Below are 25,761 nucleotides of genomic sequence, written 5' to 3' on the forward strand. Positions count from 1 at the left end.
GAATGGTTATCCACATAAAACCGCAGGTTGTTCATTGTAGAACAGAACTCAGAGGTAAAGTGCATTTCATCCCGACTTTATTGACACGGCAGGCCAGTTGAGCTGCAGTGCTCTCAGTTCCTCTGACAGTGTACACACAGGAGGAGATGGGTGCAGATAAAACGACTAGGTTACGCCCCGCTGAGGAATTGGGATGCCTGGGGGGGCTGGGAAGCTTTCTGCCTGGCTGGCCTTACTGTTGTGATTCTCCTCGGCCAACAAGGCAGTGCGTTTGATGGAACATGTCAGGTTCCTCCAGGACGTGGGGGCTGGTCCTCTCTGGTTAGACAGCTGTCAGCCCAACAGAGCTCAGAGAGTCGGTGACTATTGGAGACGTCAAAGCAGGAGTGCACAGCGAGGTGAGTGCAGAATTTAAACTAAGCGGATTTACAGCTGGTATTGTGTTTTTGGGTGATGTTGCTCTCGTAGGTCCTTCGGTTTCATTCTGAGGTTGAGGCCGGTCTCTGGAGAGGAGCTACCTGCTCCCAAAAAGGTTGAGCAGCATGGATTATTCATTATCCTCACTATTAAAGACCTGGCTTTCACTGGCTTTTGTAGCTTCACTGCTGACAGATCGATAACATGACCAGAATCAATAAAAGTTGCTGTTCCAAATATATTACCAGAAACTTTTGCAGGGTTTCTCTGCTCATTTGACTGTACTGTTTTAACAGTAACCTTTTACCAACGTAACCCAAAATGTGTCCACAAGCTACAGCTGACACATGTTGACACACGTTGACACAGTAGATTGACACATACGTCAGTCTACTGGACTATGGAGTAATTCCAGTTGAAACAGATTTGCTGTTTGGATGGTTGAGTATCCAGACAAGTCCATGCAATGATAGTTAAACCTACCAAAGGTGTGTTTGTTTTCACAAAGATTTGAGGGATATTCTGCCCTATAGCACAGGTTACATTAGATTAGAAAATAGATCCGATGGAGGCCCTGAGGCCCATTGGTGCCGTACTTTTGCCCGGATACCATAGCATGGAGTGGATTAGTTTAGGACCCCCCCCCCCCCCCCCCCCCGGAAGGTGACCTCCCTAGCCAAGGCCAGTACCTATTTACAGCTAGGTGGACTGAGACAATGAAGACAGATAAAATGAAATGTCTTTTCTGAGGGCACAGACAACATGACACTAATAACATGACCAGTAATCGAACCCAAGTCTATATATTGGAAGAGCCAACTCCTTATCCCACCTAGCTACTACATTAGATTATTATTAAGACCACTGTGTTTGTATGACATTTTACCATGTACACACTGCCCTCTTTACCTCACAGTACATTACTGCATTACACGTGCAATCAGTCGGACTGGTGTCCTCTCTCTAACTCAAAGATCTTAACTGTGGGAGTTGCTGCTGTAACTCGACCTTGTCTCCTCCAGCCACCTGTGCTCGCGCGCTCAGAGAAAACACTAGCTTTTGTGTTTGAGAGAGACGTCCCCACAGCGGGGGGCTAAGGTGCGTTACAGGGCTGCGACAGGTGGCGGTGTCTTCCGGCGTGTCCTCGCCATAAAGAATGTGAAAATCTTAGGGGTGATTGTGGAACAGCTGTGATAGACCACCAGTAAAGTGTCATTATTACAAATCCAAGGGTCAAGGTCAACTGAAAATACATCGCAGGGTTTTTGCTGTTTGTTTTTAGCTACATCATCCAGAATGTGAATGGCATATGAATATTAACTGCATTATTGGTTTAAGGTTTCTTTAAAGAATTCTATGTATTATTATTATTATTATTATTATTACATTATGATACTATGTATCCTTTGTATTAGAGTTTAATTTTTCTTCTTCTTAATAGATAACATCCTTTTGTGTACAAGAAGGGAAATCAAAATATTGTATTTTAAGCTACAATCAATCAAGCAGTAACATCAGTGGTCCCCCACTGGGGAATGGTGCAAACAGTGCAAAAAAAAAAAAAAAAAAAAGACACTTTGAATTACATTTTGAATGCTTAATGAGCAAACAGAAGGGACCGTCAACAAGTACAGGGCACATATTACATCAAAATGAATTGTTTGTGGTTCAGTGATACCATGATATGTGGTTATGTGTGCATTAATTATATATATTCCATGTTTTAAGAATTGGAGTGCTGTATAAAAATGTTTCCAGATGTTAGCTCATCATTTAAATCTATCATTTTAAGTATATCACTATGTTTCTGTATTGAATATGATGATCTATTTACTTATAATTCACATTTCTTGAGGTACAAATTAAAAACCAGTGAATTTATCCCACCCAAGAAATAATCAGGAAAATTGCACTTTTCATTGTATCCTCAGCTTGGAGCTATGTGGCATCCGGTTATATATAAATCTTTGACCTTTCTCTATGGCCTCGACATTTGATCAGTTTTGTCCAAATGTGAATCACTTTGTCCTTCAGCAATAAACAACCATTCCACCATGTTTAGACCACATTGGTTGAAGACTGTTTGAAAATCACTTTATTGTTGGCTGACCGTCAGTTGTTCCACGTTTGATCCAAATCGGAACAAAACTCTCTGAGTTGATTTGTTCACACATGGACTAATGGACGTGCAATCAGGACCAAAAAGGACACTCTCACATACATTAACACATGCGAGTGGAATACTTACCAGCAGTGTTCTTCTCCACTGTGGGAAAATCTAAACTACCCAGCTGCTAACCAGAGGTGAGTAATTCTGGCTTCAGTTAGTGAAAGTCTGACCGTATTTGTTCCATTCAGCCCCTAAACCAGCTGACTGTAATTAGTTCAACTCTTCAGGCACATAGATGAGCTCATTAGTGAAATAATTTTAGATGCACAGCTAGAAACAATACATGGTACGACTTTTACTTACTGAAGCCGGGGTTACCCACCTCTGCTGCTGACAGAATAGTAAACAAATAATGAATTTTTACGAGTGCAATGGTAAGAATATTTCATGAGGTGAAAGATGGAACATTCCATTCACTGAGGCTCTGCTTCATTGAATGGAACATTCCATCTTTCACCTTATGAAATATTCTTACTATTACACAAATGAAAAAACATTCATTATTTGTTTTATATAATACCTAAAATAGATCCTTGACATTTGATATTTTATTAATTTATAAACAAGAGAAAAGGGACTTACATTTTGGTGTGCGTTGCTGGTCCTTTGAGGTCAAGAGGTTCCAAATAGTCCAACACGAACTTTGAATATCAATCCAATCCAAAATTGTCAACTTGCAAAAACAGTCAGATAGTTCAAAAACAATCCTGACAATGTAGTTTGTATCTGATGCTGTGCATTGACTTCTTCGTGTACAGACTGCCATCTGCTTTCCTCAGTCCAGTGAAAAATCGCAACAGACATTTGTCAAGGTTTTCATCTGATAGCTCTTGTACTTCAGCTACAGACGTCCCAGCGAATACTGAAGATGCCTCCAGATGGCTTACGGCGTACTGATGATCATAATAATAAGGTCTTTCAAGTCATCATCTGTCACCAAAACAAACCCTGCCATGTTTGTTTTTAAGCTAACCGCTGTTGCCGCTAGTGTGAGCATGCTCGGTAGTCACAATGTGCAATAGCACAAAACATATACATAGTATCAAAACTGCACACTAAATAACACCTAAATTGCACAGTAAATGCACCGCAATGGCAAATGGTACAAATAATCCACGTCACATGACATACAAACCACCAGTCAAATGACAAGGATCTATTTAGGCGTCATCTGGCAGCTGATAATTTCCATTAATACAAGTAGCTACAATAGCTATAGGTTCTGAGTACTAAATTGTAGATGATGTCAACATGGTTGCATGGTGCATTGTTCTACTTTTAATTGAAAGTTCATTTTATTTGTCAAATATGTTTTATATACGCACAGATTTGAACCTACAACCTGTTAGTACGAAAACATCTGGAGTATTAATGTTGTCAAACATGTCACCAATATGACTAGCAGAAGGTAATCTAGCTAGCTATTTACAACAGGGAAGACACTAGTTGTTAGTTGTTTAAATAATATTTGCTATTCTCACATATTTACATATCTTCAATTTAAATTTATTTCATTTATATAGCGCCAAATCACAACAAAGCTGCCTCAAGGCACTTCACACAAGTAAGGTCTAACCTTACCAACCCCGAGAGCAACTAGGATCTACATAACAAGCAACTACATAGCTAGGATCTGATTACAATCAGCCTGATCAAGGCATTTTTTTTATTGATTGTATCAGATAAATTCAACCAGTCACAAATAAGTGTATGCGTTACCTCTGCTTTACTTTATCGGCACGGTGGTAGACCACTACAGAGCCATTAAAGCCATGGCGCACATTTTAAAAGCCATTTAACCATCTGCATTAAATACACAAGTCTATTTTGTTCACACAGATCATCAGCAGTGCTCATCAGTCTCTATTTAATAAGCGGAGAGTGGTAACAGGCAGCGCTCAGTGCTGCCACGGTGAGAGATTAATAAAAAACCTTTTTTAAGATTGCTTCAAATACACACAAAGTCTGTTTCTGATGGACAGAGAGTGTGATATCGCCTGCTTACTGACCAATCAAGGAGCAGTTTCCACAAAAAGTAAATCGTCATTCGTTTTCCTCTTGTTTACATAAATTTCCACTTTTAAAGGCATTTTGAAAACTATTTTTACATGCAAAACAACAATAGCAATAATAATAATAATGATGTGTTTTAACAAGTAAAACATCATTCAGAAACTCTTCTCATTTTATGAGTACAATTCTGCACTAAGTGGAATTGATGACACATCTAAAACAAATCTGATGACTTTAATTTGCTTGCATTCTACTCTGTGCAAGTGGAATATCGAGGAAAACACAAGTATCAGACTGGGACTCAGTATCGGCAGATACTCTATATTAAATGTCTTGGATCCGGCACTGGGGCAAAAAACCTGATCGAGACTCCCTGGTTTTACCACTAGTAGTTTGAAATAGTACTGAACAAAGTTATCAGACTGCATAAGATTTAGGTCAGTTGTATACCATAGTTTAAGAAGAAAACAAAGAAAACAGCCGTGTACTGTAATTTTTGACTAAGATAACTCACAATGACATTACATTACAAATTACATAATTCCTACTTGTGAGATAAATCAAAGGCAATACAACCATCTTAGCTGCAGCAGCTATCAAAATATGACATTTGGGAAACACAAAATTTATAGTCACTTTATTTTTTTAAATACAGTTTATTAATGTTTCAACAAAAATGAAGGGTTACATTCAGATTTTGTGAGTGCACCTTTGAATATACTGGGGGTTTTAGGGATTTGGGCACAATATGGGCATCTGTGTGCATTTGTGTAATGAGCAATCAGACTGAATGTCATGCAGCACAGCTCTGTATGTGCAGGAGCAGTCCAGTTCGAGTCCCAAGGGTGTTAACCCGCCTGTTGAAATGGTTTGGGAAGGAGCAAGGAGGGCAGCAGTTCAAACTGTGTGAGCTCAGCCGATGTGTGTTCTCAAGGCTGTGTGAAGTGGATTAGGACCCAGCTGCTCCACTGTATAACGTCACTGTCCAAAGCTGACCTGTAAGTACAAGACAGAAACATTCTCACTGTGTGCTGCTGCATTTGGTCATTTACCTGTTTTGTTTGTTAATGACTGAGAATGGACGATTCACATTGAAAGCTGATTGTGAAAATGCATTTGGCAAGAAACAATGACACTCAAGGGCGCAGTTTAGAAAAAGAAATTGAGGGGACAAAGTGCGAGGCCCGCAGGGCCGAAGCCCATTGGCCAGGGGTCTGGGGGGCCACTTTAGGCCCCCAGAAGCCAACGGTTTCTAGATAAGCTCAGATGCATTTTGAGCATCCAGAACAGTAATTTTAATGTTTTGAGAAGACCATAAAGTGGACACCATTTGACTTATGCAATTTGAAACTGTGGATATAAGTACTTTATTCTGAGAATAGCCAGCACTGATTTTATTAACATCCTGGTGTAAATAAGGTATCACCACATGTGTAGAACTCAAAAATAATGATAGGTTGAGATTTCATTAAAAAAACAACAACTGCAATGTGGTAAAATGTATTCAGAAATATGAAAGAACAAGCTCTTAATAATTATTAACTATCGCATACTGTATTTTTTTTCTCAAGATTTGTTTTTGCATAAGTTTGAAAAAACAACAGATCATAAGTTTAGGATAAATTACTTATCATGAATTTCATTTTCGAAGTGGCACTAATGACAACACTCATACTGAACATAATTTAGCTTGCATAGACTGATTTTGGAGATCAAGCCATAATTTCAGATGGGCTTTCTGAGGTCCCAGATAGGTTTTCTTATTTCCTTTTCTAACTTTCAGAATTTAGTAAATTAGCATATGGTCCATTGATACTTATGTGTAGTCCCTAGAGGCAACTATTTTTGGTTTTAAATCTGGGCAAATGCAGTCCCAGAAAATTCCAAATGTGACAAACAAGAAACAGTTGTAAACAAGTCAATGCTGCTAAAAATACAAACTTGCAGAAACAAAGATACTATTATGACATGGTTTTGCACATAAGACTGACATGGTTTGCACATAAGACTGACATAGCATGCTTCAAGTACACACATATATGTCAGAAGGTGGGGGGGGACATGCCATATTCTGTCTCCCCTGGTTGAAAAGGTCCCCCTATCCCCCACCAAATTGCGGCCATGATGACACTTCAGCAATTTTGCATTGGTGGAGATGCATGTGATTGAAAAGTACTGATATTTACAAGTTTCTACACCTGTAATGATGCACTTATCACTTGTTAGATATGTACCATGCAACCTGGGTAGTGATTCAGTGTGCATCATGATTCTGAACAAATGTGATTCTACAAGTATTGCAGATGGATATTGTGGCTTTTTTTTTTTTTTTGCTTTTTGGAACTCAAGAATCTGGCAAAAATGGAATAATACACTTTTCAAGACTTTTTAAATTGTATGCCATATTTGCAAAAACAATATACATCACATTTTTCTGTTGGTTTTCTTCAGGGGAAATACCCAGCATATTTGGTAATTAAATAAAACACTTTTTGAAATAAAGTGCTGCTTTCTAGTGTATCTTTCCTCTCCCGAGACTTGACTGCATAAAAAGTATTAAAAAGTAGATTGTGTTACCGTTGGGCGATGCCTACTGTGCTGTGATATAGTGATACCTGTCATCAGCACTTCAGGCAGGTGGACTCTTCTTGATGTATGTCTGCTGCCCTGCAATACATCTGCTGAACTATACTTAAGGTAGAACAGTTCAGCACAAGGCATCCGGCTGATTGCAGCTCCTTTTCGCCACTAGCTAATTTTTCAACTTTGCTTGACATGATCTTGTAAAGTCACTGACTTTATACCTCCAGGACAGCAGAAATATCTACAGAAAAAGCACATTTCAATATCTCACCTAGTTCCTGAGATATAGCCATTTATCTGTTTGAGATATTGACCTCTGGCTTGACCTTCCCCTTGCACCTATGATCTTGACGTGACTTGTACTGTGACGTTTACAGAGTTTATCCACCAAGTTTGAGTGAAAAAGATTTTTAAGTTTTGAAGACGTCACCAGAGACAGAACAAACGTGGCCTTACAATAGTCTATTTCTGCTTTGTGGTGAGGTTAATTAGATCATACCAGATTATCTATGAATTAACCAGATTAAAACCATGATGAAATTATCATTGGTTTAAAGTTGCACCTACAGAACCAGCACAAAATTGTATATTTATGTTTAAACCTATTTAAGCATTTTACACCAGTCTGTCCTTGGTCTGGAATGGTCACAACTAAATGCTCTAAAAATATATATGTAAAAACAAAGGACAAAATTCATATTTCATAAGAATGAACATGTCAAAACATTTCTGAAATGTGACAAACCAATAGCAATTATTGACAATTCTGTAATTTATTAATGATTGATCCTGATATGATTGACTCATGCTTTTGGGTGCTGTTCGGTTTGTGCTGCCTGTGTGGTGCAGTGATGTTGGTATGAAGTGAGGTGAAACCAAGGTGTTACATTCCACAGCTTGGTGTTGTTGGGTGTGAGTTGGCTGGTTGTTGACAAATGATGGTCTATTTACAGAATGTGCTAAATCCCTTAGAATTTCACTTTAAAATGAAGGCACTTTCAAGTTAATAATAATTATCATCATCATAACTTCATTTATAAAGTGTTTACAAGAAGGCAAAGTGTTGAACAGTACCATAATCAACAAGATATGAACCAAGACATAAGCAATACACATAAAATAACCAAAACATTAATTAAGTATGAAAAAACAACCCCAATTACAACCAAAAATGAACAGCTGGCCTTGAATATTTCAACAGAACTTGACTGTCTGACATCAAGCAGTAAACTGTTCCACACAACAGGATAAACCTCTGAGATCATATGGCACATAGAGTACAATCAGCTAGGCCAGGTAGAAGGTGCACAGCCATTCAGTAATTTATTGCATAACAGTAGAACCTTACGATCCATCCTTGTTAAACAGGTAACCAGCAAAGAGAAGTTATCACTGAGATAATATGGTCAAATTTTTTGCCACATTCTGAATAATTTGAAGACTTGTAACGCTTTTGAGTGGCTGTGTTATGTGTCGGACGCAGCCCGGAGAACCGACCAGCGTTTGAAGGACCCAGTATAAAATAAGCAGAGCACGGTACAAAGGATAACAAAATTTAATTACATAACAGTGATGTGAAAAATACAACAAATGAGTGCGCGGTCTGGCGTGGTGGAATTGCGGTGTGCTCCCAGCAGCACTAACGGTCCGGAGCCAGAAACAGTTCAGACCCAAGGACCCCGCCGACACCCCCCAGGTGGCTGTGACAAACCGAGTCTGTGAAAGAAGAAACCATCATGTGAGTCCACACTCTACACACAGAGAGACCACTCAAAGGTGTACATAACAGCAAACACTTCCTGGCTTAATCACTAATCAGCTTCCCACCCTGCAGGCATGGAACACCCAGTTCACATAACTCAACTGCAGTGGAAGCTGATTAAACGACTAACATAACAGCTCAATATAATAAGGTGTGAGGGACACCACATTTACTGACTGTACAAATGTTAGTCACAAAACCTAACGTACCTCAGGAAGTGTGCTGACGAGCATGAGACCTCACCCCCTCCTCTTTCACAGACCATGGTGTCAAACCTGGATGGTCTCTGCATCCACTGATGATGAGATGGCTCTCGAGACGACGATCTCACCCGTCTGGTCACAAGGTCGAGTCTCTGGCAAATACACACTGTGTACTCCAGACTTAAATGCCACCATGCTCCAATCCGTGTAGATGCACCACAGCTGTGAGTCCTGACGAGCTGCACATGATCAGCCTCAGGTGATCAGGGTGAGGTCCTGATAACTCAGCCACACAGCCACTCAGTCCTAAACGCGTACCACCTGGAAGGAAAAACAAAAGACAGCACAGAAGACAGAAACAAAAGGCAGCCAGGCCCCCCCAGCCATACAACAGCACCCCACCCACACGGGAAGCCTCCCGGCGACCACACAAACCTGGTCCAGGAGAAACACCCCCCTCCAGGGACCATGGCTGGAAACCATATCTGCATTCATCTTCCAACAGAATCTTCATCTAACAGAACGGTTGATGTCTTCTCCTCTGGCTGCATCTTTGCCTTTGTTTCTGTCAGTCAATTAGCACAGGTGTGGCCAGGAGTTCTTGAACCTGTGCGGTCAGCCTTTGTCCAACCATGTTTACAGTCTGATTAGTCATAAAACAAAAAAGACAAACACAAACAACCAAACCACCCCCCCCCCCCCTCCCCAGAGGACCGTCCCATCAAACCCCGGGAAGACGAGAAAAGAAAAACAACCTAAACTTAAGCTTGCAAATAAAAACGCTAACACCACCCCCCCCCCCCCCCCCTCCCCAGAGGACCGTTCCATCAAACCCCGGGAAGGGGAGAAAAGAAAAACAACCCAAACTCAAGCTTGCAAATAACTGCAGGGTCACGACCCCAGACACTAATAGTGTAAAAAAAATCCCACACAAAAACCAACTCAAAAAACACCCACAAAAAATGAACCAACACAAAACTAATCAGTGACTCATACCGTTAAGCTCAAACAAATGGAACACACCTGTTCCATCTTAAGAGCATTAACGGTACTGTGACTCAGTCACCAACAGAGGGAGCCAGAGTGCTAAAAATGAAAAACCCCCTTTGGTAACAGAGAAACCAACTCATGCTGCTTTTCTGTGCGCAGCTGTGTGCAAACACACAACCAAAATGTGATTCAACTAAATTATGCCGGAGCTGTCACAACAGACGCAGTAGCTATCTTTACCCGGGGAAACGGGGCTACAACTGTAACACAGGAAGCTCAGCGACCCGTGCCACAGAGCTCCGCCGTGCGCGTTCACCCATTACAGACACACTCTTGCAGCTCCCGTTTAAACCTCTTATCCGGTCGGAGCGTGACGCGAAGCCGTCGCTAGTCACAATCCACCACGACCCACGGATAAGGCAACAAACACAGGAACACGGCTGCAAGAGAGCTCAAATCAGTATTCAATAATGGGTTCTCAAACACGCACCATCCGGGCTGAGAGCACCCGCAACTGATCCGGACAACCTCCGAACGTCTGCTGCCGCCTTCCCGGCGCGGCACCGTCTCTGCTACCGCTGGGTCCGTGATGTTTGGCCAGAGACTACTGTTATGTGTCGGACGCAGCCCGGAGAACCGACCAGCGTTTGAAGGACCCAGTATAAAATAAGCAGAGCACGGTACAAAGGATAACAAAATTTAATTACATAACAGTGATGTGAAAAATAAAACAAATGAGTGCACGGTCTGGCGTGGTGGAATTGCGGTGTGCTCCCAGCAGCACTAACGGTCCGGAGCCAGAAACAGTTCGGACCCAAGGACCCCGCCGACACCCCCCAGGTGGCCGCGACAAACCGAGTCTGTGAAAGAAGAAACCATCATGTGAGTCCACACTCCACACACAGAGAGACCACTCAAAGGTGTACAAACAGTAAACACTTCCTGGCTTAATTACTAATCAGCTTCCCACCCTGCAGGCATGGAACACCCAGTTCACATAACTCAACTGCAGTGGAAGCTGATTAAACGACTAACATAACAGCTCAATATAATAAGGTGTGAGGGACACCACATTTACTGACTGTACAAATGTTAGTCACAAAACCTAATGTACCTCAGGAAGTGTGCTGACGAGCGTGAGACCTCACCCCCTCCTCTTTCACAGACCATGGTGTCAAACCTGGACGGTCTCTGCATCCACTGATGATGAGATGGCTCTCGAGACGACAATCTCACCCGTCTGGTCACAAGGTCGAGTCTCTGGCAAATACACACTGTGTACTCCAGACTTAAATGCCACCATGCTCCAATCCGTGTAGATGCACCACAGCTGTGAGTCCTGACGAGCTGCACATGATCAGCCTCAGGTGATCAGGGTGAGGTCCTGATAACTCAGCCACACAGCCACTCAGCCCTAAACGCGTACCACCTGGAAGGAAAAACAAAAGACAGCACAGAAGACAGAAACAAAAGGCAGCCAGGCCCCCCCAGCCATACAACAGGCTGGCCCAAAAACAAAAATGTAACATTATTCAATTCTAAACAAAAACAAGAGCATATATTCAAACCTATAGCTGAGTATAATTTGACTTCAGGGCACTAAAAACAAAGAAAAGAATAGTAGGCCAAGAACTAAACCTTGAGGAACTCCATGTTTAACAGTGTAGGATTCAGGCGATGTTTTATTGAAGAAAACACATTGTGACTGACGAGTAACACCTCAGCCACAAGAACAATTAACCAGAAGTACGAGTTCTGTCCATAAAGTAATGGTCCTTTTTATTTTTTTCAAAAACTATATGGCTTTCATTCATATGTTTTTACGTCAGACATGCTTGAACCCTCGTGCGCATGCGTGAGTTTTTCCATGCCTGTCGGTGACGTCATTCGCCTGTGAGCACGCCTTGTGGAAGGAGTGGTCCCGCCCCCTCGTCAGATTTTCATTGTCTGGAAATGGCGGAATGAAAAGGACTTTTTTTCCATTTAGAATTTTTTCAGAAGCTGTTAGAGACTGGCACCTGGAAACCATTCGAAAAATTTATCTGGCTTTCGGTGAAAATTTTACGGGCTTCACAGAGAATAAGGATTTTAACTACAGCTTTAAGGACCCCTTTAAGGACGGTTGGTGCGCCGCGCTCCGAGCTGCGACGACGAGGCACAAACCACTGGATCATTTCTAAACGGATGGCTCTGTGGATACGAGACCGTTGTGTGCTCTTTCTCTGGTTATCACAAGAGCTGGACATCAGCCATTTTCTGGCAGATTTTACTTTTAACAAGAGATTTTGTCATGGAAAGCCGCGCGGAGGCTTCACACGTCACGACCGATTAGCTGATGAAGCGAGACAAAGGAACACCTCCGTTTCGGAGTGTTAGAGGACAAGTTGGGACATGTCCAGCTCTCCACAATTTCTCTTATACTCACTCGACTGGTAAGCATTGAAAGCCGAGATAGGCATGTCCCAACTTGTCCTCTAACACTCCGAAACGGAGGTGTTCCTTTGTCTCGCTTCATCAGCTAATCGGTCGTGACGCACAAAGCCTCCGCGCGGCTTTCCATGACAAAATCTCTTGTTAAAAGTGAAATCTGCCGAAAAATGGCTGATGTCCAGCTCTTGTGATAACCAGAGAAAGAGCACACGACGGTCTCGTATCCACAGAGCCATCCGTTTAGAAATGATCCAGTGGTTTGTGCCTCGTCGTCGCAGCTTGGAGCGCGGTGCACCGACCATCCTTAAGGGGTCCTTAAAGCTGTAGTTAATGTCCTTATTCTCTGTGAAGCCCGTAAAATTTTCACCGAAAGCCAGATAAATTTTTCGAATGGTTTCCAGGTGCCAGTCTCTAACAGCTTCTGAAAAAATTCTGATGGAAAAAAAGTCCTTTTCATTCCGCCATTTCCAGACAATGAAAATCCGAAGAGGGGGCGGGACCACTCCTTCCCAAGGCATGCTCACAGGCGAATGACGTCACCGACAGGTGTGGAAAAACTCACGCATGCGCACGAGGGTTCAAGCATGTCTGACGTAAAAACATATGAATGAAAGCCATATAGTTTTTGAAAAAAATAAAAAGGTACGTTACTTTATGGACAGACCTCGTACATCATATCTAACCAACAAAATACATTGCCATTGCTGAAATCCTTCAACAATAACACATCCACAAAAATATGGATCTATAAATTTGTGTGTGCAGCAATCATACAATGATGCACCTTGTGTCAGTGTTGTATACACACTGTGTGTTTGTGCCTGGCTGTGTATGTGAAGTAGCACAACAACAACAAATAGTCTGTCCAGCCTTCCCTTAAATCAGCCTTGTGTTTTTATCTGTTGAGTTACCATCAGATAGGATGATGATAAATGATGAAACTGCAGCTCTCATGTCATCTGACTAATTTGTTCCCTCGATAGCTTTGTCAGATTACGTTCTGCCCATGGGAATGTCCTATCTGCTTTTTCAGATCACATAAATATTGTTTACCAGAAGCCTGCGTAAATGGAACTATTTTTAATCCTGAAAATCGCTGCTGGAAAAACATCAGGAAAAGGTTTGTTCTAGTAGGTGAATAAACAGTGCAAAAGGAACTCTATAGCTCAACGGTACAAAAATTAACTGCTTTTTGAATTTGAGTCAAATGTGGAATTACACTGTGAAGTAAATGACAATAAAATTTCAACACATTGTGTATTACATCTCTGTAGGAGTTGATCTCTTACCTAAATTGCAGAGCAACGGCTCCTCTAGTGGCTCCAGAAAAAACAAATCCACATTAATTTACATGATAACAGAGTGAATACATTTAATTAATTTTGTCTTTTCACTTATGTAGCCATTTTGTTTGCCATGTCAGTTTTCTTCTTGATATGAGTAATATCTAAAACTTTGTTGTTTCACACGTAGTCTTTGCTGACTTTGGTTGCTCAAACTCATCCAGTAAATACACTTTAAAAAAGAGGTTAAATTGATCAACGTTAAATAAATAAATAAAATAGTATCACACACAAATAATGACTTCATTTACTAACAAATAAATGAATTTTGGTATTTTCAATTAAAAACTTTTTTAGGTTTTTAGGTTACTGTGCACTTGAATGATTTGATTCTGTTCAAGTCACTTACTGTTGGACAAAATGTATCACTTTTTAAGAGATCATTGATGATATCATCTTTTTATCTTATCTAAATAGGATTGATGTATGTATTCATGAGTTTGAGTCAGATTTTCCTCACAACAACTTTACTGTTCATTTGGATTTAAAGGGTATATCTCAGTCCAGCCATCGCTATCATTTAAAAAATTATATACCAGATTTTTATTAGTAATTTCTTCCAAATCTTTAAGTTGTATGGGTACTGATAAAGCTGATGAAAGTAAACTGAGCCAGAGTGCATCAGAAAAATGCACGACAAATTAATAGCCATTTTCATCCATAAACATTGCGTAACATTGGGGACCAGCTTTTAACTAGCTGAAGGTCACTCTGCTGCATCTGCATCCACTTAGTTCATGCTTGGATGTATGACAGCACGTCAATCCAGGTTTCTTTTTATATTCAGGAGCAAACACCCACATCAAATACATCTATTTCTGAGAAACACAAAGTAATAAATATATACCTTGAGAGATGCAGTCCAATGAGTTATCTTCCTTTGTTCACATACTGCAGCTCTTGGAATCGCACCTGCTCCGGTTCTGAAGTCGTTATCTCCTTTAAAAAAATTGACAGGAACACATGGTGGCCAGGGAAGGAGAGTTTGGGGTCCCCTGCTGGAGCTGTTGCCCAATGCCCCTGTGACCCAATCCCAGATAAGTGTTTGAAGGTGTGTGTATCTGAGGCGGTCAGTAAAGATCAGATCACCAAACATGGTGTTTGTGTGCTTCCATCTGTCATTTGTCTGTTCAGTCACTGATCCAGTAAGCAGGTAATGCTGTTAAACGGCTTGGGGCAGGTCTGTTGTCTATGACACGTCTCTCATGTTAAGATTGCAAAAGCAGTCACTTTCTCTCAAAGTCTTTGTGTTCCCACCTTTAAACACACAGATGAAATCGTTTTTCTCCACGACTCCGGCTCCATGTAGTTTTTGAAGCCCATTTCTCGTGCTGTGCTCGGCTGCAATTTCTCCACTTTTTACACGAGGCATGCACAAAACACTTCTCCCTCAAAAGTCTTATCTGTGGGAAAACTGCACAACGAATGGTTATGATGGACCTTCCCAAAAAACACTGGTTCACTATTTCAACGTATTCACCGTCACAGTCCACAAAAAACACAGATGTTGAGCTGCAAAGAATTCCAGTTTTCTCTTTCGTTTCAATAACGTCTCTGAGGGGGTGGTGCCCTACATGATGTCACCGAAGTCCCCTTTTCTGACAGGTTCACATCTCTGAGTGTTTATCAGCAGCAGATGAAATCAAGCAAATTTCTCCATGTTTATGACTTAATTTCTCAGGGTATTTAGCACCAAAAATAAAACACAATGAATTTAACATCAATATTTTTTCTTTATTCATTTAGAATAGTCAGCTCATTTGACATTTCATTTTCCAGAGATATGCGCTTTAAGACGTGCACAATGTTGGGTTTGTTTTGATGCCTGATTTTTCAAAACACTTGCATGTCCTAGGCCTCACTTAGGTTAAAGTCTGAGGTCTTCTTCTTGTAAAGTCAGTCCATGTCCAGGAAATTATTATTGTTTTATTTATGGACACTAAAAATGCAGAAAGTTAAATATAAAACCATTAAAAAATAAATTGCTACGACTCTATAGAAGATAAAATGACATGCCGAAATAACAAACTTAGATTTTAGTCACACACACACACACACACACACACACACACACACACACACACACACACACACACACACACACACACACACACACACACACACACACACACACACACACCCGAAAAAAAAAAAACATAACACTGCAGTATCCCGTCAAAAGTCTGGAGGCACTTGAGGCACTTTCTAAGTCATTTGAATGGGAACGTGCCTCCAAACCTTTGACTGGTAGTGTAAATATTTTTGTAAATCCAAATACCTCTGTGGTTGTGCATGCTGTTTGCTGTTGTTGCTTTAAAAAAAATCAAAATGTTCTGCTTAACATTTATTAATGCAGTCTCAAAAACAGCAAAACGTGAATTTGATTGTAACAGTTGAGTGCATCATTTTTTTTAAATGCTAAAATCATATCTCAGAATGTGGTCATGATTGACGAGGCGGCGGCCTCTCTTCCTTGGCCAAAATTACACGGTACTGACTAAAACCGGCTTCAGCTGACATGCTGCTGGCCCAGATGGCAGACACAGCTAAGACGTGGATAGCTGGATGTTTGAAGACTCCAACCTGAACCACAAAGAAGAAATCCTTCCCTCGGCATAGTGGATCTGACCGGGGCAGCAGAAATTACAGGGTCAGCTGTGGCACAGACATTCTGCAAGTGATAGAAACAGAGCAGTGTATATTTGCATAGTGTGCATGTGAGGCATGTTTGTTTCTGTTTATACAGCAGATTATACAGCAGATCCATACATCAAATTATATGTCCATCTACAACATGCAATTAGTTTTATATATATTACTCCATTTATTTTTGTGGTTTGGTTTATAGACTTTGCAGATGTCAAAGTTGACATCTTTCTAAGTATTTTTGCCAGTGTGAGAGTGAGTTCGCGTCATGATGCGACTGCAGACTGTGTCAGCATCTCTTCTTTACAGTGTTTTGGTTCTCTTGACAAGAATCCGGTGCCGCTCTCTTTCATCCTTACATCAGAGTTTTCAGGCTTAGTGTGATCTTCACATTTTCTCACAAAGTGTGTATTCTTGCATTGCGTGTTTTCTCCAGCGAGGTTGAGGGTTCTGGATTAAGGGCCTTCTTGTCCGCACAAAAAAATTTTCATTTCCTTGTACTCCAGTGGCTAAAAACATGCTGCTCTCTTTGAGGATTTTCTTGTGTTGTGGGAAAAAAAGACGAACTGAAGAGTTTAATATTTCCAGCAAGGAGGTCATGCTCTGACTCATGTCTTTTGGTTGTTGGTTGGTTGGTTGGTTGGTTTGTCACCAGGATTACTGAAAAACCTAGAGACAGATTTTTGTGAAACATGGTAGTTGGGCGGTATAGGCTAAGGAAAAAACTAAAGGAACAAACCCCAAAACAATCAAATCTGGTTCACAAATCTACTGGTAAATCAAGAATCTTGCCTTGTATCTCAGCTTTTTCTTCCCCTTAAGTGTCTGCCACAGCGTCCTCACAACATCAGATGCATCCCCAACCTGTTTATTGATTTCACGCCTCACAATTTCACCTCTCCGCATCCCCATCCCAAATGGAAAAAGGGAGTACCAAACAGTACTTCCATTCAATTTTTTTATTTAAAGCAGTGGTTCTCAACCCAGTTTTCAGGTACCACCTTACTTACATGTTTTCTATCTCTCCCTGCTCTGCCACAAACTGATGAGCTCATTTAGTTGCACAGCCGTTCAACGGCTGTGCAACTAAATGAGCTCATCAACTAAAAGAGTTGGCTACAGTGTTTCAGACACCTGGGGCCTCATGCACAAAGACTGGCATGGATTTCCTACTGAAATATGGCGTACACTAAAACCCAGAAACCATCGTAAGCACAAAAATATCCAAATGGTGGCCAAGTGGGCAGGGGTGGTGGCCAAGTGGATAGTGCACTTGGTTTCATTGCAGAAGGTTCCTGGTGTCGCAGACTGAATGGGCCGCCCCTAAAAATTGGTCCGCCTTTTGCATCTGTGCATGCGTCATTTTGGAGCTCGGCTGCTCGTCTAAGACAGAGTCTCTTCACCCAAAGTGATCAAATTAATTAATGGGATTATTAACGACCAGCTGACAAGGTAAAGCCTCTTAAATCATTCTAAAATCAGTTTTAAAAGACAAGGCCATTTTAAGCAGAAACTCGGCGAAATTCCGTGATGCTTTAAAATGGCTGATGCGCAGTGAACAAGTCAGCTATCAGATCGTTTAGCTGTGGTGGTCTGATTGCTTCCGCCACCTTTTATGATGAAATAATACTGAATTTATGTGGAAATGATTGTTGTACAAAAGCTTCAGATATCTGTCGCTGAGATACATGATGACTGGAGTGCAGTTTGAAGCAGAAAGGAAGTTTTAGTCCACAAACCATGGCTAATGATGCATGTGTAGATGCAAAAAGCGGACTGATTTTTGGGGGGGACCGTTCGGTCAGCGACACCGGTTCAAACCCCATCCCTGCCACATTTCTCCATATAATGTGGAGTTGTGTCAGGAGTTGAGCTCACATACACCGTGGAACTGAGCGCACATGCAGACATTCCAAACTCCTCCCTTTCCACATCCCTATTTAAATATGCAAATTCATGTAAATAGGCCCTGGGAGTTGGGATTCCCCACTCTGTCAGATCAGTCAACATGAACACAGAAAAGAAATTGCACTGAGTGTGGGCTACAGATGATGGAAATGAAGTGGAGGCACACAGGGATAGTTTATTTGTTACCTTGTCAAATGGAATAAACATGAAATGGAATAAAGTTAGTAGACCAGTGCACACAGTGAAGTTAAATAAATGAGCTGCGCCGGGGCTGATAGTGTGTCACATTCACAATGTTACACATGCGTTTATTGACAAATACTGAACACAGGGAGACAATCAGGTGCCTGTTAAGAAGCTCTCCAGTTTTACCATCAAGAAAATAAACATTAATAATAATAACAAAAACATTTTTGAATGCACACATCCCCAAATGTGCCCATGTTGGTTTTCGTTTGGAACAATTTACACAAATAAACTATTTATTCAACAAGCAGTCACCCATTGCACACTGTGCCAGCCTGTAGTCTGTTCCTAACCCAACCTAATTTATTTGTTCATCACATGTGATTTGAACATTGATGGAATCAGAATGTTTCCTATTAACAAAAACAAATTCACCATGCGATGGTGCCCTTATAGCAATATGTTTGCAGACAAAACCTCTGATTACATTAAGGAAACTTAGGCACCAGCCATGAAGTTGGCAAGGTGCACCGCACACTTCCACGGTTATTTCACTTTTGATACATCTGAATGTTAGCATGGAGACGGACGTACACCACGTTTTTGTGCGTACACAGCCTTTGTACATGAGGCCCCTGGTGACTGAATTTTTTGTCTACTGAAACTGTGCACAATTTAAACCCTTTCAGTATTTATGTGGATCCTGTAATGTTTCTCACTTTTGACCACATGCACCAGCGGTCTTAGCAGCCATCAGGTCCTTGCGAATACTATCAAGGTTTCACGAGAAATTAGGACATTCACTGCAATGTAAAAAGAATGTACTGCTCAACTGAAAAAAATTAAGGTAGCAATTTGCATAGATCAGTTTTAGTTAATTCCACCTCAACTATGAGACAGTAATAGTGATTTTAGTACATTTGATTTGCTTTATCCTTCACAATGTTAATTAAGTTGAACCAACTTAATTCAAATGCTTTGGTGCTATTAGATAGCCAACTTATTTAATTTATGTGGCTTATGTGGCTAATTTATGTAGCAGCCTGTCTGGTCTGTGTGAACCTGGTCCTATTAAATATCAGAAGCTAAGCAGAGTGGATCCTGGTTAGTACTTGGATGTAGGGTTGCCAACCATCCCTTGAAAAACGGAATCGTCCCTTATTTGGAAATAAAAGTGTGCATTCCGTATTGACCTGAACGGGACGCAGTTTGTCCCGTATTTCTGTGAGAATCAAAAAGTCTGTAAAATGTCAATGGAATTGACTGGCACTTTATATGGAAACTTACGGTAAATTTGATCCCAGCCTCTCTCCTGCTTTTCACCAATGAGCTGACAGACACGAGTTGACAATACAGAATCACTCTTATCTCACTGGTCGAGGGACATCTGCTCGCAAGAAGATACCGACGTCATGAGCCGACGACGGTCGCTGGACGACAAAAACAAATCAGCATGGCTGATATCGATGCAGACACCAACACTGGCACTGCAGATATGCCTACGGACAGCAATGTCTGTAACGTCGTTACTCCTCCTCCTAAAAAAAAAAAAAAAAAAAAAAAAGAATGCAAAAATACAGGGAGAATGAGAAAAGGAAAATGGCTGGGTGGAAAAGGTGCGCGACAACAGTCTTGTTTACTTTTCAGACTTTATTTTTTGCACTTTTTATTACACTAAATGTGTAAATGTGCACTGTTACATTGTTTTGCACTGTTACATTGTTTTGGATGATGCAAATTTTCTGTTGTTTTTTTTTGTTAATTTATACAATTTTAAGTTAAGCAATAGCACTACAGAGATTTATTTTTAAAGAAGACACAATGCTCATATTGAAGTTGTGAGTGAAAATTTATTTTGCACTAAAAATAAATTGCTAAATAATAATTTGTTTTCCACGTGTTCATATCAGAACAAATGCATGTGTGCATCTACTTAAATTCAGGGTCAAGTCAACAGTCAAATGGTTAAAAATCGTTTCACACAGACGCTGGGAAGGGTGAAGGCAATGGTCAGTCGGCCGGTCAGCCCTGGCGGTGAGGTGTCCCTTATTTATTTTTCAGAGAGTTGGCAGCCCTACTTGGATGGGAGACCTCTTTGGGAGAGCAGTGGCTGTGTGGGTGTTTCTGCCAGTAAAACTGGATTTACATCAGGAAGGGCATCCGGCGTAAAGCCAAATCACAATGTGGATCTGCTGTGGCATCCCTGAACAAATGTGAGCAGACGAACATTCTCATGCATCTTTATTTTATCTCCATTCTACTCAGAAAGGTCCTTGCAAGTTGTTGCATTATTTTTATGTTTTGTTTTTGAAATTATTTCACTTATGATGAAATAAATTACATGTTGTAATTCCAGTTTTGCATTCAAATTGTTTATTTTAAAAACATTGTCAGCCTACGTATTTACAAATGACTTTCTTTTTAAACCCCAAGCAATTTTACCAACACCTTGTAAATTATCAACTTACTAAAATGTGAACATGTAAAAACCTTTTTTTCATACTGAAAACACAAAGGTGTGGTCTTCACCTTTGTCCATATTGTCCAAGGACACATACACATAGCAAGACTCCTTTTATCAGGTTGGTGGAGTGTCCTTGCCTCAAGTGGAGGAGTTTAAGTATCTCGGGGTCTTGTTCACAAGTGAGGGACGGATGGAGCGTGAGATCGATAGACGGATCGGTGCAGCATCTGCAGTGATGCGGTCGCTGTATCGGACCGTCGTGGTGAAGAGAGAGCTGAGTAGGGGGGCAAAGCTCTTGATTTACCGATCGATCTACGTTCCGATCCTCACCTATGGTCATGACATTTGGCTCATGACCGAAAGAACGAGATCGCGAGTACAAGCGGCCGAGATGAGTTTCCTCCGCAGGGTGGCTGGGCACTCCCTTAGAGATAGGGTGAGGAGCTCGGTCACTCGGGAGGAGCTCGGAGTCGAGCCGCTGCTCCGCCACGTCGAAAGGAGTCAGTTGAGGTGGCTCAGGCATCTTTTCCGGATGCCCCCTGGACGCCTCGCTGGAGAGGTGTTCCGGGCACGTCCCACTGGGAGGAGGCCCCGGGGAAGACCCAGGACACGCTGGAGGGACTACATCTCTTGGATCTCTCTGGCTTGGGAACGCCTTGGGGTACCCAACCAGCCAAGCGGGTAATGCAGGTCAGAACTTGGTTTGCATTTCTACCACCGGCAGAATCCTTTTGTTTGGCAGATGTAACACTTAAATATTGACGAGCACGTCATCCAGCGCACACACAATGTCGTGCCGCGTCTTCTCTCCACACGGAGGCAAAACGGAGTAATTTTATTTTAGTCTTGGTGGATCATGGGATTTATTTTCATTGCATGCAGACTGCTGATGAATCGACTGGTGGCTGTGGTAGACACTGCCGTGAATGAATGAAGTGCTGTGACTCTTTAAACTTTTAAGCCACGGTTGCGGTCTGATCGCCCCCCTGTCTGATCAGTCACACGGCGGACCGATCAGACCGTGACTCCGGTATCCTCAGGCTGAGAAACGCACCTGGAGCAGAAACCCACCAAGGGAACTAAAGTATTTTCAGATGTTGTTTCCCAAAATCAGGATGCTTTATGTGGATAAATTTTCATCAGGATATGATGATGAGTCCGACTAAAATGAACAGGTAAGATTAAGACTTTATATTTACTCTGTGTGTGAATGTTTCAAATATTAAAGCCAGTCTGTTTGCATGAGGAGCGCAGCTTTCAGCCAATCAGTGGACAGCATTAATGGATGTATTTTGACTTATGAGTAAATTACAAGAAACGTGTGTCAACAATCACATAAATTATGTACAACTTATGTCCCGCATATGCGGGATGTACAATAAGTCATACGCTGGCATATGTTGAAAATTTTAAGCATGCCCAAAATCTTTTGAGGTGCTCGGCGCATTATCAGCGTGCTTCAACGTGCTCTTAACTTATAAAAAATGCACCCGTAACTTATTAGATGTACGCCCGCGTATGCCCAGCATTTTTAATATGATCCGCATACGCTGGCTAAATCGTCAAGGTGCAACAGCGGTTTTACTTTTACTCATTTTATTATTTGTGTATCTTACAAACTTAAGATCCAGTACTTAAAGTTTTTTGAAGCAGTCTGTTGTGTGGAACATGAGGAAGTCCACCATGTGTCAGTAGTGTTTAAGGGTGAGTTAAAGGATTGGGTATTCTCCTGACAGTATTTAAGCAGAAGCCTTTGTACTGAGCGACCTGAACCACCAATCCTCTGCTGATATCTTCCTTTCTTTTCCCTTTTGAAAAGCAGCAGAATAAGCTGAAACCCTAGTCCATTTGTATTGCAGGCACAAAGAGAAACCATTGTGGTAGGAGGGGTGGCGGCGCTGCTGGTGGAGGTAGAGGTTAAGGGGTCAGTTGTGGGGGGGGTGCAGCCAGTCTGACCCCTGCCGGGTGGAGCGATGCAGCTCTGGTCGGCGGGGGGCGTCCAGGTCAGGTAGTGCTGTTTCAGAATGATGGGACTGGCGCAGCAGCGATGCACGTTATCCAGCTGGAAGAGGCTTCAGTAGCACAGCAGCAGGGAGGGCGGGGGGGGGGAGGTTAGACTGAAGGGAGCGGTGAGGGTGAGAGACAGGGAAGCCGGCGCATTGCCTCTCTTACGCTCCAGAGTCCTGCAGGAGTCCTGCAGGAGTTTAGTCTGCTCCTGCTGCTGAGAGCTGAGGATCCTGGACGTGCTGCTGATCCCTCAGCGATGACTGACAGAGGCGATCACACGCTGGCTATTACACCTCAGAGCTCATGACACTTTTTTCAGTGAGGATTTGGATTTTGTCTGCTGCTTGAATGCTGGGAAAAATGCACTCCAGAGCAAAGTCACGGAGTTGTGACAACTACCTGAGTATTAAGGTATGAGCTGAAAATACATATTTGTCTACATTCATGTTTGAATTTGTGTTTATGCCTGTTTTTTGTTTTTTTTTTTCACAAGAACATTCAACAACTTTTTTTATTGTTTCAAGCCGTGTGTGTGTGTGTGTGTGTGTGTGTGTGTGTGTGTGTGTGTGTGTGTGTGTGTGTGTGTGTGTGTGTGTGTGTGTGTGTGTGTGTGTGTGTGTGTGTGTGTGTGTGTGTGTGTGTGTTTTGCGGTGTGGACAGGTGTCTTTAATTAAACAACTTGTAGTCAGCTGATATTTTGGCTTCTTCCTGCACTTTAGACTAAACACACCAGGTGGCTTTTTATACTTGCAAAAACTGAGGGAAACGAGATCTGATATCACGTTGCTGTTTGATTTTCATATATATATATATATATATATATATATATATATATATATGTGTGTGTTTTTGAAATTTGGAAACACTTGCATTTTCTGCAAAACTATGTCTGCTGTTATCAGATGCGTGTGTATGCTTCCAGCATTCTGTGTTCACTTTGAAGGACATGGGGAGTGCATGTTTTCACTACTTTCCTCCCATCATGTTGTATTTATAATAGTATATATTGAATTCAGGAAGGCTGTATAATGGTTAACAAGAACTTAGATGTGTCACCTTCAGGAGCTCAGTCATACATTCAAAATTTCTTCCACTTACATTTCACTTGCATGGATTTGAATATATAATAGACACAGATGCATTTCATGCATGTGCATCTGCATAAGCATTAAAAAACAATAACAGCTCTGAAGCCCAGTTGCATTATTTATGACTGAGGGACAGTGCAGTGCAAGTTTGCATCCTTTGTCACTGGTCCACTTCTTTTGGAATGCTCTCCAACTATATTTATCCTGCAAAGGTATCAGCAGGCCGTGTTTGTCTCCATTGTCTGTTTTGTCGCTGCTTATCTGTGCTCTGATTGGTCAAAGGGTCTCCATTCACGTTTTCCCTCCTTGTTGTGCTTCCCTGTATGGACATACAATATGTGTGTTTGTGCTGTTGTCAATGAGGTCTGTCAGTGCCGCTCAGGAACAATATCCTGTACTTTTGGAACATCCTGCAGGACAAAGTCGTGATGACATAAAAGACGTATGTGATAAACAATGTAGAAGTCTGTTAAAAACAAGTCCCAACAATAACTTTTCAAGTTTTGCAAAATATTCAAAATCCTGTCTGTTGTACAACTCAGCCAACTTGCTTTATTTTGTGTGTAGGCTTTTATTACTTGGATGAGCATAAAATAGGGTAGTATTCACACTGTCTGACAAAAAAAGTTATTTTATTGTCAATATATGTGATTGCAAATTTGATCACATAATTAGAAATAGTACAACTTTTGTGAATGCATCACCGTCATACAAGTGGGTGGGCATGTTTATCACCTGTAGATTTCCACTGTTGTTAATCATACTGTACAGACTCCTACACACCTGGATGTGTGTGCAATAACATCAGTGGTTGTGAGCCTGCCGGGTTAAAGTTTACCGGCAGATACCTTATTGACAAAAGCATGTTTTTACATGATAAACTCTGTGCATTGAGTTGTGTTCATGCACAGAGGAGGAATTTCACCATGTGTGGGGACATTTAGGGAATAACCCTGTTGTGTCTGATAATTTGCAGATGTTCATGCTGGTTTTATGGTCGCAAATTGAGCTTATGAACGTCTGCAAATCGTCAGACACAAAGGGGTTATTCCCATTCTAATCCAGCGAGGCTTACCGTGAGGCAGCGTCACTCCAACAGCGGTCAGGGTGCGGAGTAATCCATCAAATGTGAAAGCCGTCAAATCCACTAAATGTGAAACGGCAATTCTGTATCAGAATTCACATCGATACTTTCATATGGTAGCTTAAATTCACCCATTTCTGCGTTGTGGGTGCACGACTTGCTCTCGCTGTCAGCTAGCAACGCTAACAGCTAGCAGCATGCAGCCGGTGTTCTGTCGAATTGTGCGTCTGGTCGCATAAATCGACAGTTCTGCGTCTCGACAATACTGCGCATGCACAGAGGGCTGGCCTGTCAACAGGAATGACATCTCGTCAGAACACCGGTCAGAGTACGGAGTTATACATCCAAATGTGAAACGGTCAAATATTTTGCCAGTATTACCCCCATATTATAAGGTCTGAAATCTCACACGATTAACCAGTCAGATTTGCAGAAAAAAATGTAACTGGATTAGAATTAAGGTTTGT

General features: G+C 41.5%; 1 protein-coding gene and 1 long non-coding RNA gene across 4 annotated transcripts in view; both read left to right on the forward strand.

Annotated features, from left to right (window-relative positions):
• Nucleotides 1-274: 274 nt before the first annotated feature.
• On the forward strand, nt 275-14,962 carry LOC117514486. The gene is made up of 3 exons (XR_004561891.1): nt 275-398; nt 5,421-5,598; nt 14,869-14,962. It is a non-coding gene; the product is annotated as an uncharacterized LOC117514486 (long non-coding RNA).
• An 8,291-nt stretch (nt 14,963-23,253) lies between these two features.
• zgc:158766 (uncharacterized protein LOC100009641 homolog) overlaps nt 23,254-25,761 on the forward strand; it is a 97,612-nt gene continuing 95,104 nt past the window's right edge. For all 3 annotated transcript variants that reach the window (XM_034174966.1, XM_034174967.1, XM_034174968.1), the window contains exon 1: nt 23,254-23,533. In XM_034174966.1, the coding sequence (XP_034030857.1) occupies nt 23,471-23,533 (63 nt within the window). In that variant the 5' untranslated portion in view covers nt 23,254-23,470. The remainder of the gene's footprint in view (nt 23,534-25,761) is intronic.

This window comes from Thalassophryne amazonica, chromosome 7, assembly GCF_902500255.1.
Source record: "Thalassophryne amazonica chromosome 7, fThaAma1.1, whole genome shotgun sequence".
NCBI classification, from domain to species: Eukaryota; Metazoa; Chordata; class Actinopteri; order Batrachoidiformes; family Batrachoididae; genus Thalassophryne; species Thalassophryne amazonica.